General features: G+C 40.7%; 1 protein-coding gene across 2 annotated transcripts in view; it reads right to left on the bottom strand.

The window, feature by feature from the left end:
• Window positions 1-4,697: 4,697 nt before the first annotated feature.
• ak8 (adenylate kinase 8) overlaps window positions 4,698-13,652 on the bottom strand; it is a 135,448-nt gene continuing 126,493 nt past the window's right edge. The window contains exon 13 of one of the 2 annotated variants that reach the window (XM_078549986.1): window positions 4,698-6,025. In XM_078549986.1, the coding sequence (XP_078406112.1) occupies window positions 5,779-6,025 (247 nt within the window). In that variant the 3' untranslated portion in view covers window positions 4,698-5,778. The remainder of the gene's footprint in view (window positions 6,026-13,652) is intronic. The other variant, XM_078549987.1, reaches the window with a different exon arrangement.

Raw genomic sequence — 13,652 nt, 5'->3', positions numbered from 1 at the left:
ATTTGATGACTGACATAAGGAGAGTCTGACAGTCAGTGGCACCAGGTCCTGAAATGGTGGAAGAGCCCCTTTAATTATCCATTGAGAATTGCAGTCTTGTACAAAAACCTTCTTTCCTCTGGGCTGAATTGGTCTGGTTTCAGGACCTGGAAGAAGTTGATTGGGATGATAGCCTATCAATCTGATCAAACCATTGGCAATTTTAGCAACAGGAGATCTCCTGACCACCAGTTCCATCTGGGTGTTCTGGAGCCTTGGATCTGAGTGATAAATCTTTGACCCCTCATGATTCCTCCAAAAAGCTAAGGTTGGCCAAGCTATTTTTGTGGGTGTTTTGCTTTGGGGGTTAACTCTGACCTGGGCAGATGCTTCTGCTTATCTTGAGCACTTCCTCAACTTTTTACAAAGAGCAATTTATCAGCAAAAGTTCTCCCCATGCACATATAGCTGAGCACAATGATAAAATAGCATTGCAGTTAACCACATTTTTTGAGAAGATTCACATTTTTTAAATCAAATACTCTAATATTACTCTGCTTTGTCATAGGCTGTGATAAAAATCTGTATCATGCTTTCCATGTATATTGTGTGCCCAATGCCATTCTGCTTTATAGATTTTTTAAAGTAACTTCAGGTATGAGGCTACTATGCTGCTAAAGGTTTGGAGTCAAAGAGGATTTCAATGACTAGCTATTTTGACACTCGAGAGAGATTTCCTCCATCCTGCCCTTTATTTGTACTTTCCCGATCCCTTTTGTAGTTTCAATGATTTGGCAGTTCAGGTACATAAACTACAATGAATGCAATTGTTAATCTTATTAGGAAAATCTTCAATCACTGACTCATTTATCTAATATTAAAATCACTAATTTTTGGCAGCATGTTAACCTTTTGTTCTATTGTTTTACAGTGATGTTTCAATTACTTAACTCCTAAATCAGGCGGTTCTGTAGATTACAAAAAACCTTTCTATAAAAACAATGGTGTCTTTTCGTTGCCAGTTTTGTAAATCAAAATTTCATGTATAAAGGTGTGGGGACAGATTGCAAAGGTTCCAGGCTCCATTTCCCAATCCATGCTCTTTCCAGTCAGAGCAGTGGTAAACTACATTTGGCCTCCGAGAGGAATATCAGCTATAATTTCCTTTTCTGACCACTACCGACAGACTGTGTTGGAAGTGAGTGTGTGGAGTTACTATTGCCATGCCAGTTTTGATTAGATAGCCATTTGACACATTACTAAAGTTCATAAATGAACAGTGGTCACTGGGTGAGATTGGAAGATGCTCCAATGATTATACAACTTTACACAGTCAGGAGTATAAGTACCACAGGGGAGAACATTAGCTAGAAATGCTAATTCAGCAATATCATTTTATCTGGCAGGAGACACAAATAAATAACATTTTTCTTTGGCTATGCAGGAAATAGTGACTGTTGTGTTTGCATCAATGATATTTACAAGTGGAATCGTATCAGTTAAATCAAAGTGCCAAAACAAATCCAATAGTTACACAATGTTTAAAAAATCTTCACTCAGAAAACTATTGCAGCTGGCTATTACAGGTTGTAGTGGTATGATCATAGAAGACATCAACCAAATTTATATTTTAAAAGTGTCTTTAGATGTTAGTGCTGCTTGATCCTTTTGATTGGCCAGAGTAAATGATACAATCAATCACGTGGTTAATGGGAATAAGTAAGTTGACACAGCATGATTGGAAAATGCCCATGCTTGATCTCGAGCCTCTCAGAAGCATCATTTTTAAAAATATTTGTAAATAAAATGACCAAAATAATGTTTTGAATCCTATTTTTTATTGGTTTTTATTCAATGCATGGCACCTGCTGACTTTGAGAGAAAGTGCAAGGAGTGGAGATAGAATAATGGAATTGCATTTAGTGGGCAACGGCACAAGATATGATTGCTTTTTAAAAATAGTACATAAGAATATAACAATGGGAGCAAGAGTAGGCCATTCGATCCATTGACTTAACTCCCTTAGCATCAAAAATCTATGGATCTCTGTCTTGACTATATTCAACAACTGAGCAGCCCTTTGGGGTCCAAAATTCCAATGATCCACAACTCTTTGAATTAAGAAATTTCTGCTAACCTCAATTCTAAATGCTAACCCCTTATTCTGAAACCTGGACCTTTAGTTCTAGACTCCCCAGCCGGGGGAAGAATCCACCCAGCATCTACCCTTATTGTGTTTCTGTGGGGTCACCTCTCATTCTGCTAAATTTCTGGGAATAGAGTCCTAGTCTACCCAGTCTTTCCTCATAGGACAATCTTCTATTGGAATCAGTTTACTGAATTGTTGTTATTTAAAAACAAAATACTGCAGATGCTGGAAATCTGAAACAAAAACAGAAAACGCTGGAAAAACTCAGCAGGCCTAGCAGCATCTGTGGACTCGAAACGTTAACTCTGTTTCTCTCTCCACAGATGCTGCTCAGCCTGCTGAGTTCTTCCAGCATTTTCTGCTTTTGTTACTGAATTGGTGTGCTCCTTCCAAGGCTAGGATATCTGTTATGTAGTATTTGTTCAAATGTTTCTTTTCTCAAAGATGTGCTGTACAATTTATGGCTCACAATGCAGAAATTACAAGTAAATTACTAAATTTGTAATATTGAATCAAAGATGGCTGTGGATAGGCAAGTTTTATTGTAATTCATACAGTGACCACACTTTTGAATAGCAGCAAGAATGATGTTAGCACAGTAAAGATTTTCTATCGTTGTACTTTCAGAACTGCAAAAACATTGATATTGTAAATATCAAGGAGAACTTCCCTGTGTCTGTAATTATTTTGAACTAGCTTCTGTGTCTACACAGGAATTTCTGATGTTGAATTTCAACAATGCACCGTTAAATTGAAAAAAATGAATCATTCATTTCTTAGAAATCTGACCTTCAATACTGTCCCCTAACAAGCTTCCATGCATTGCTAGGCCATATACAATGTCTCACCTACAGAGAATGTATGTCAATCAGGCAGTAAAAGTAAATAGAGCAGAAATGCAGGTTTAGGACTGTTTTCTATAGAAAATTGGATTTATTGTATTTTCCTTTATATGGAGCAAGCAGGTTGTGGAATCCTCTTAGGGAGAGGTCGCTGCTCAAGCACACAACAAGCCTGTTTGGTGAAGGCAGGTGGTATCAGCCTCTTGAGGTCCATGTAAAATGTAGCTTTCAATGGTTATTTCTTGTTCTCTAATTTATGATTTAGTTTTATTTTTTAATATATTTGTATCATAAAATGGCATTTGTAACAGCCCAAAAAAATTCGTATTTTATCATCGTTTATGATACTTCTGAGCAGAGGAAAACACTATTGCTTGTAAATTAAGCATTTGCCATAGATTGTCTGTCTTTTAATACCCAGAGCAGTAATTAGACTGACTTGGTACACAGTTATAACGAAGAGCAATCTCTGTTGTTCTCCATTTCTGAGGGATCGTTAAACAAGAGTATTAACATGTTCTGCTGCCCCACGGCTCAGCGCTTGCTCTCAATGCTTGTTCCCAGTGGATCCCAGAGGTCACTGACTGACCTGAGTCTGCATGTACAACATGGAAAGGAGCAGTCGCAGAGAGCACAGTTCCTTGTTTGCATTCATCTGTGCACTCACCAAAGTGGGGAAAAAATTGAGACACTGCATAAAGCAGGTTTACTACAAATGTGCTGTCATTAAGAGAATAGAATATTGCATAATTGGTATATTTACTCAATGTATTTTATCATCAGCTGGCACAGCAGTGTCAGTGAGAGAAGAAGCTCCATCAATAAAAGCAGCATACATTTAAATAAATATATGCCATTTATTTTCTGTTTCTTTGATACTTTCTACTCTGATGTTGCACTGTTGCTTAAGTACCTTAGTGAAATTAATGAAAGCAAATACCAATAATAGAATGTAAAATTACAGAAGTGTAAGGTTCCGCAGCCAGTGAACTTACATAATTCCAGGTTCAAGTCCCAATACTGCCAAACTCCTGAATTTACCCAGATATTATATGTAGGCACTCACGTGAAATAGCTGGGGATCCATGCGATGGCACCTACAAAAATGCTGGCAGGCAGATTACAAGGAGGAATGGGGCAGTAAATTTGGTTGCTCAATTTTCACAGCATTGCCAGGGTCAAAAGTCATCCCCTCGCCCCCTGTATCCTAACTAAAAGAAAGACTTGCATTTATATAATGCCTTTCATGACCAGAGGATGTTTCAAAGCACTTTACAACAGTGGCTACACTCCATTGACTGTAATGTAGGAAACATAGCAGCCAATTCGTGCAGAGAAAGGTCTCGCAAACAGCAATGTGATAATGATCAGATAATCTATTTTGTGATGGTGGTTGAGCGATAAATATTGGCCAGGACACTGGGGAGAACTCCCCTGACCTTCTTCAAAACAGTGCCATGGGATTTTTATGTCCACCTGGAACAATGGGGCCTGAAACATTAACTCTGTTTCTCTCTCCACATATGCTGCCTGGCCTGCTGAGTATTTCCAGCATTTTTCTATTTTTAATCCCAGTATCTTCAGGTTCTTTTCACACAAAGTTAAGTTTCAGCATATAGGAAATGGATGCTGTCTTTGGAAACTGATGGATGTGTTCAGCACAAATTAAAGTATCTATTAAAGAATTTACAGCAGGGACTCTGGAAATGAAGACTGCAAGTAGGACTGCAGAAGCTGTTGCACAGAAAATAGGTTTTAATTTGATAAAACATATGTAAAGAGGAATCTGAGTCTTCTCGCCTTAGTTGCAAGCATCATTTTCTGTGATGGAGATTATACCTTGAACATATAGTCTGTCATTGGCTAGTTGTCACCATGTATTATTACTCAATTGAGTTAATAATTGCGGTCTCTCCTCTGATCTTGTACCAATGATATATATAATTTCCACATGTAGACTGCAAAAAGTTACAATAAGCGAGGAAAGTCATGGCTACTGAAACAAGCATCCACTAGCAATTTTATTTAACTTCAGTACCATATATTAGTTGGAGGCCGTTTAATCTTAGGTGTCAAAACCTCAAAATTTCTGGCATAGGATCAGCCTTGACTGTGCCTTGTTTATCAATGTACTACCTTTATTGCCTATGCAATAAAGAGCTGACTGACTATGTATATGGATCTGGAAGTGCTTTAACAAAAGGCAGGTCTGGAAGCAGAGCATTGCCATTCTAGAAAATAGCTTCACCTTATTCCAGCAACAGAAATAATATGCTTGTGAGTCAAAAAATATAGAATATTAATAATGCAGATAAAAATCTGATGACCAAACAAACCTTTGCAATGGATCAAGATCAGGGGTGGTGTTTGCAATTTACACCTTGAAAGAACACTTTCTCAAAGGTTTATCTTGTTGGATCCAATACTCAGGCTTACTACACCAAAGAATTATTACATGATCAGTACTATCATAGTTTAAGTTACTGCAGCTCTGAAGAGCTTATATATAGCATTCTTGTAATGGCTACAACCCTGAGATCAAAAAAGTAATAGCTATTTTTCCCACCAAGCTATTTGACAGAAATGTGCATAAAAATGAGCATCTTTCTCTAATTTCCAATGATTAACCCATATTTGTCTGGAAATATTATAAGGCAAGATCCGTCAGAACAATGGAAACCAAATGTGTATTTAGGGGAAAGTCAGAAACTAAATTTACTGTTAACTAAATGACTATCAATAGGATTTAAATATGCAGGATATAAACTAGGAAAGACATCACTGGAAGTGTCTTATCTACAATATCACTCAAACAAAGACATTTGTGTATTTTGACAAGGGTTTGACAACACAGCTCTCAATATATTCGAACACCGTATAAGGATCCTGGTCTGCATTGACATGGATGACAGGGTTGTAGAATTGCTCCAAGTCCCTAACATTGGCATGATACACTTCAAGCGCTTTTTGTACATTTTCCTCGGAATCCTTGGGATTTACTTTGCAACGACTGTAAACCTCACTGGTTGGTGCTGGTTTGTATATGGAGTGATATCTAAAAAGCAAAATAATAATTGCATTAAGAAATAATAAATATCATGGGGAGTTAGAACTCTGTCCTTTTAACTTCATAACCTGAGTTAAATCAAGCCCTGATTAATGTTACTGGGATTTCTAATTTCTGATAGTCAAGATTGTTATAAAGTTATTTTTTAAATCTGGTTCCAATCAGAATTCAGCAGAACAGCCCAACATGGTTTTTAATTCGGCCATAAACCTATATTTTTGGGGTTGAATGATTTTGGAAAACCATCTGCAGAAATTTGAAAACATAATACTTTTATAATTCAAACATCCTAATTTAAAAACAATACCTTTAAAATGTAGTAATTTTGTCATGTTGTTCACAGACAGGACACAAGGGGAAATTAAATAATATTTTTTATATAAGTGTACGAGTTAATAAATTATTAGGAAAAAGTGCTGAAAATATTGAATGCTACCACAGCACAGGGGCATCAATGGGATAAATCTCACAACGTTGTCAGGGAACATTCAAAACAACTTTGAGGACATTAAAATTATGCATAACACATTAGAGGTAATAACCAGATCTATAGCAAATATTTATGCTCAATCACATGACAATAATTTAAATTGAGATAATACTTGCAATGACTAATTAAATATATAATGTAATAAATATAAAATTCTTGAGCATCATGCTGAGCTGTGATGTAATAAATAGTTAATGACCAATTAGTTAATGTTTAGTATTGTTTTGTTAATTATATTTGACAAAAAATTAGTACTACTGTAAATAATTCATCATATTGTAATTGGAGTTGCCTCTATTAAACATAAAGACAAATCAAACCTAAAAAAGCAATAATGAATGTCATAGACAGCACATCATCAGTAGATATTGAGATTAGAATGGCCATGTTAAATGATGACTTTGAAATAAACTTGTACTAAACACTTATCCAATTTAAAATACAATAGGATTTGTTTTTTTAAAACTTTTTAAACACCACTGAGAAAAGTCAAGGCAGCCACTGGCCGTAGCTAGGACTGCACTTGTCTGGAGCCTGAGGATTCATAAAGAGAAACATTCTACTGTGATGCAAACATGGGAGTCATTTATGATGTTGGGCTATTGAATAGATGTCCAATTGCAGTCCTCAACCAGAGATTTGGATCGGTGAAAGAAAATAATGAGAAATGTTCTCACTTTATTTTATTCTCCACCTGTTGCACATGTAATGGGCAGAATCTTCCGGTCCAGCCAGCAGTGGGAATTGTGGCGGGCGGGGATACCTAATGTGGCAGGAAGCAAAAAAATCTGTTTCGTGGCGGTGGGATAAACTACTGGAATTTTGTTCTTCTGATTTTCAAGCGGGTTAAAGACAATGTCAGGAACCCCATTTGCATGCATTAGCATGACATGAATGCTCATTGAAAGGCCACCTCACTGGAACTAAGCTCCCCTTCCAAAATAAGTTCCCCGCCAGGGAGAAATTAGAATGTTCAGTTTTACAACTGCGTATAAGTGGCGTGCACCTGGTGAGCTTCACCTCTTCCATGACTTTGCGGTCCTCACACAAATTCACTCATCAAATGTTGGTAGGAAACGCTATGCCAAGGGGATGGAGTGTCTGGGAAAGGAGAGGGGGGAGGGTCTGGGGAAGGGGAGGGAGGGTCCGGGGAAGGAGAAGGGTGGGAGTGTCCGGGGAAAGGATACGGGGGAGGGAATGTCTGGGGAAGGGGAGGGAGAGAGTGTCTGGGGAAGGGGAGGTGGCAGGGAGTGTCCTGGGAAGGGGAGGGAGAGTGTGTCCGGGAAAGGAAACAGGGAAGTGTCGGGGAAGGGGAGGGAGAGAGTGTCCGGGGAAGGGGAGGAAGAGTGTGTCCAAGGAAGGGGAGGGGGGAGGGAGAGTCCAGTGGAAGGGAGCGTCTGGGAAAGAGGAGGGAGAGAGCATTTGGGAAAGGCAGGGGGGAGGGAGCGGCCGTGGAAATGGAGGTGGGGAGAGTGTCTGGGTGGGGAAGGGAGGTGATGGGGGGTAAGGAGGAAGCGTCCAAGGAAGTGGGGAGAGAAGGGCATGTCCGGGGAAGGGGGAGGGGAGGGAAGAGTGCCCAGGGAAAGGAAGGGGGCAGGGTCGGTGGTGTGGACCGTGGGTCCTGGGGGTGAACTCAGGGTACGTGATAGGAGGGAACAGTCACAATCAGAGAGGGGTGGGATGCAGTAGGGTGGCAGGTCCTGGGTGAGAGTCTGGTAGGTGAGGGCTCATGTGAGGTGGGGATCACGGAGGGGAAGACAGGTGGCTCGGATAATGGGAGGGGAGCAGGGTTAGGTGGGCAAGGCGACGTTAACAGGTGCCGGCTCTGAGGGGAGAGAAGATATGTGGAGGTGGATCACGATAGGGTCCAGGGTAATGGGGTGGAAGATACAAGGGTGATGGAGGGGAGAGGAATGGTGATATTGAGTGGGTCAAGGTGATGGGGGGAAGTTGGTGTGTGACAGGGGAGGGTAGAAGTTGGTGCGCTGATCTAGAAGATGACGTGCACCATTTTTCATGTCTAACCTTGACCATGCAGTTAGTCAGTGAGATCCCTCAAAGTGGGAGGAGAGTCTTTTCGGGTGGGTGGAATTCAAGGTCAGCACAAGTGGCTGACTAAAGGGTCACCCTAATAATTATGAGGCAACTGGATGTCAAAGATGCTCACTTAAATTCTCCTCTCTATGGTGAAGCCCACATGGCAGCAGGTTTGTTCCCGACTCATGGGTCTCATAGCATCGAGATCTCAGCAAGGTGTGGACTGCCGTTCATTCTGTGTCATTTGCCATCGGCTGCAGTCAGAGGCAGGGATGAAGGGAGGGAGGGAGATGGAATACCTCCAAGGGGCATGGCTGCTGGAGGGCAGCCAACTCACAACTCCAAACATCCATAATTTTTAAAAAATAAATTTACAGGGTGTGGGTGTCCCTGGCTACGCCAGCATTTATTGCCCATCTCTAATTGCCCTCGAGAAGGTGATGGTGAGCTGCCTTCTTGAACTGCTGCAGCCCCTGTGGTGTAGGTACACCCAGAGTGCTGTCAGGAAGGGAGTTCCAGGATTTTGACACAGCGACAGTGAAGGAATAACAATATATTTCCAATTCAGGATGGTGAGTGGCTTGAAGGGCAACTTCCAGATGGTGGTGTTCACGTGTGTCTGCTGCCCTTGTCCTTCTAAATGGTAGTGGCTGTGGGTTTGAAAGGTGTTGTGTAAGGAGCCTTGGTGAGTTGCTGCAGTGCATCTTGTAGTTGGTACACACTGCTGCCTCTGTGCGTTGGTAGTGGAGGGAGTGAACGTTTGCGGATGAAGTGCCAATCAAGTCGGCTGCTTTGTCCTGGATGCTGTCAAGCTTCTTGAGTGTTGTGGGAGCTGCACTCACCCAGGCAAGTGGGGAGTATTCCATCACACCCCTGACTTGTGCCTTGTAGATGGTGGACAGGCTTTCGGGAGTCAGGCGGTGAGTTACTCGCTGCAGGATTCCTAGCCTCTGACCTGCTCTTGTAGCCACAGTATTTATATGACTAGTCCAGTTCAGTTTCTGGTCAATGGTAACCCTCTGTCACCTCTCCTGGGAGAATTGTCATGGCTAGCAAGGTCTCATGCGGTTAGTCTATGTTGTCAAGGCAATGGTCTCTCTATGAAGTCTCGAGGATAGTAGAGGCAAACAGAATAGTGACGGAGGGACGGTCCTTGCACATGGCTCTCATCACCCTGGTCAAAGAGCAATGTCTCCATACATATTCATGTACGATCCTCCAGGATGTCCTTCACCTGGAAGGGGCGGTGTGGTGGGGATGCCATGTCTAAATAGAGGCCAGGTGAAGGGCTTAGCACTGGCTGGAAGGAAACCTGTGAAGGACATGCTCACTAAATTTATCACTGCAGTTCATTCATTGATCCACTGAGGCATCGATGACGCAGGCTGCAGGCAAACTTGCCTTGAATCTCATCCAGACGAGGAGAAGGAGGGCCCATCGCAGGTTGGCACAGGGCCAGGACCTGAGCAGCAAGAGGCAGCGGGACCTCAAGAAGGTCAAGATGCTAATGAGCAGGGTTCACTGCAATGGCGAGCATTGGCCTGACCATGAGTGTATCACAGGCAATGTTCTTATCTAGAAATGAGTGAAAGGCAATGCCAGAGGTGCTTTCATATGTCCTGGGATGTGTTTGTTCACATCTGCCAGCTTCTCCAGTACAAGCTGTGGATGCAAGGACTCTGGAGGAGTAATATGGAGCTCCTGGTCAGCAATGAGTGAATGTTTGTCCGGGTGCCATCTAAATATGGCGCCAGGACCTTCAACCCCATGACGTAACGGCAGGGCGGGTGAATTCCTGCCCTTTGCAACATGAGATTTGCCTTGCTTCTTGAGGATGCATAATTAATAAGCTGAATAGCGGAAGATCGCCCATGTTCAGTTGTTCCACCAGGATTCACGCCAACTTTCCTGCCTGTCACCGGACTTAGACTCCAGAATGGAAGGTTCCATCCAATATGTGTTTAAAAGTCAAACTTTATAACCTGAATACTTTATAGGAACATTACTACTCCTAAACATAGCAATTCTTTAAACTGCAATGGAAAATAGACCATGTAGCTTAACATCAGAGGTAGGAAATATAATGGAATCCTTACTCAAAGTCGTAATAGAAAAAACATTTAGAAACTGAATATATAATTAAGAGTAGTCAGCACAAATTCCAAAAGGAAAGGCCTTGCTTGACCAACCTTATTGAATGCTTTGAGGAAGTGACTGGAAGGTAAATAAGGTAATGTAGTAGACATAATATATTTAGACTTCCAAAAAGCCTTCGATAAGGTACCGCACAGTAGGTTTATGACTAAGATTTGTATAGTTGGAGACAAATAGGAGATTGGACGCCAAGCTGACTACAAAACAAAAAGCCAGGGATTAGATGGCCATTACTCTGAATGGAAAATGGTGGGAACTGGTGTTCCATAAAGATTGGTGCTGAGACCACTGTTGTTTACCATTTACATATATAATTTAGATTTGGAAATTGAAAGTACAACTTCAAAATTCACAATTGACACCAAATTGGAAGGTCTAGATACACCTCCCAATTGCAAGAAGATATTAATAAATAAGAACTGTAATCAACATCTCAATACATTGCAAGGCTCTTCAGAGGAGCACTATGAGGCAAAATTTGATACCATGTTACAAAAGGTGATAATGGGGCAGTTGACCAAAAGCTTGGTCAAAGTGGTAGGGTTTTAAGGAGCGTCTTAAAGGAGGCAAGGGAGGGAGAGTAGTGGAAAAACTTGCAGAATGAGCCTGTAATTGGCAAATGAACTTCAATATAAATAAGTGTGAGGCAGGAAATTTTGGTAGGAAGAATTAGGGGCCCACATACTCCTTGGAAATTAAGTATATAAATGGAGTAGAGGAGCAGAAAGATTTAGGATACAAATACAGAAATCATTTTGTGGGCGGTTTGCTGTCATTAGCTCTCTAAATATGACTGAATTTCAGGAGTTAGCACAAGTGCAGGTTAACATGGAAATCCTGAAATTGCATGTCTGTTATTCACTGCTCTGCCGCAGATTGTGCTATGGACTCCTGCCCCATTCTCCAAGCTAGCAATCACTGAAATCAGGTGATCTGGTAAGAACTTCCCCTTTTCTACTTTCATGTCACTGTTAGAAAGCCAATAAGAAGTTTAATGAGTTGCAATTGGGTTTTTAACAGCGACCTGAATAATACCTACTGCTGAAAAAACAATCTGGTGCTAAGAAAGAATTTTATATTTGTGGAATATTATTAAATATCCCCTTTTAATGAAATTACTATAATTTTTAAACTAGATTGTTTAGAAAAACTTTGAATTGTTTTAAATTATTCATAATATTGAAGCTTCTATCTTCACCCCATGTGTATGTCTCAATCTTCATTATGTTCCCAGTAAATTTTTTGAAAAGTGATTTGATTTGATTGCTTTTCATTTCCTGGTTTGCTGATTGTGAGAATTCTTTTAATGTAATTGGCTGCTTGGACAACTTGGCGCCTGGTGACACCACTGCAGCTGGAAATCCACATTAAAGGATGCTACAATCAACTGCATGTGGAGAGCATTAAAGCTTTCGCCTTAGAGAGCATGAGATCTCTCAGCATAACTTCCTTCGAAGTCAGCAGCGAGCACCATTTCTTCACTGCTGGCGGCAAAATCTGGACCATTAAAAGTAGCGACACAGGTTAGTAAAGCCATAAAAAAACCAAACAGAGCACTGGGTTCATTTCTAGATGAATAGAATCAGTCCCTTTTACCATCAACTTTAAACCAAACAACAGGAGTGACTGAAAGACACTGTTAAGTCTTCTGCTGGCTTCTTTATATCTTCAATTGTATTACAACTCAGTAGAAACGCTTCTGTTTTTTAAAATCCTGTACTTTACATTTGTTAGCTTGCTTGCAAATAACTGGCATCATTAAAGAATACAACATGACACAATTCCTGGGCATCAACACAATGTCAATTAAGAACCAAATGCGATTGCCTTGTGATGCTGCAGGAGACATCTCGATTAGTCACTGCTACTGGAATCAGCCTACACTGTTCCAGTCTGTTCTAATAGTGACATAAATACTGCAATAAAGCATGCACGATGACACAGTGTATTGAAGCTTTAATGGTTTGTACTGTCATGGACTTCAGCGCTTTATTAACTTGTTGTCTAGGTCTTTTTGAAGCAGCGTGTGTGTCCTGTCTGTAAGGCAACATTATAAATTAAGAATAGAATGCCTAATTTTATTATGTCTCTGAAGCAAGGAGCAAATCTTTTCTTATGTAATGAATTATTTAGTTTTATTTGTTGTATTATCTGTTATTCATGGAATACTACTACACCTGTTTAATTTCCATTTAACTTAATGTAGGAGCTAACTGAGTCAACCTGCATGACCAGCCACATGAGAATATGCTTTGCCCATTAGTTTATGGTCCTTCCCAAAATCCTAGTAATGCCAAAAGGCAGATCTAAATGGCAAAATGATTTACAAACTCTGAAGCTTTAAGCAGACACTGTAGGATCAAAGATTACAGCATCTCAGAACATAGGAACAGCATAAATATAGGGGATATTTATTTGCTGATATTGTGTGGAGAACAGGGAGGAGTGTGGCAAATACCAGGGAGAGGATTTTGAGATTTGACAGGAGTAGGAGTGCTGGGAGTGGTTTGTTGTATGTGTGAAAGTGACAGAAAAGGTTGCTGAGATATGGCACTGGTCTTGGGCGTACAATCGCTAGGATAGGGGTAGCAGGGTAAGAGCTTTGCAAAGCAAGGTTGCTGGATGACGGTGTACAAAAGGAAGATTGAATCATAGAATCATTGAAATTTACAACATGGAAGGATGCCATTCAGCCCATTGTGTCCATGCCAGCTGACAAGCAGCCATCCAGGCTAATCCCAATTTCCAGCTCTTGGTCTGTAACCTTGTAGGTTATGGCACTTAAAGTCAATATCCAAGTATTTTGTAAATGTTAGCATTTCTGCCTCTACCCCTTTCAGGCAGTGAGTTCCAGATTCACACCACCCTCTGAATGAAAAAATGTCCCCTAAAATCCCTTCTAAACCTCCTACCTCTTACCTTAAATCTATGTCC

Source organism: Cetorhinus maximus, chromosome 10 (genome assembly GCF_964194155.1).
Source record: "Cetorhinus maximus chromosome 10, sCetMax3.hap1.1, whole genome shotgun sequence".
Classification (NCBI taxonomy): Eukaryota; Metazoa; Chordata; class Chondrichthyes; order Lamniformes; family Cetorhinidae; genus Cetorhinus; species Cetorhinus maximus.
The sequence above is the reverse complement of the archived record's forward strand: the minus strand, read 5'-3'. Positions and strand labels throughout refer to the sequence as shown.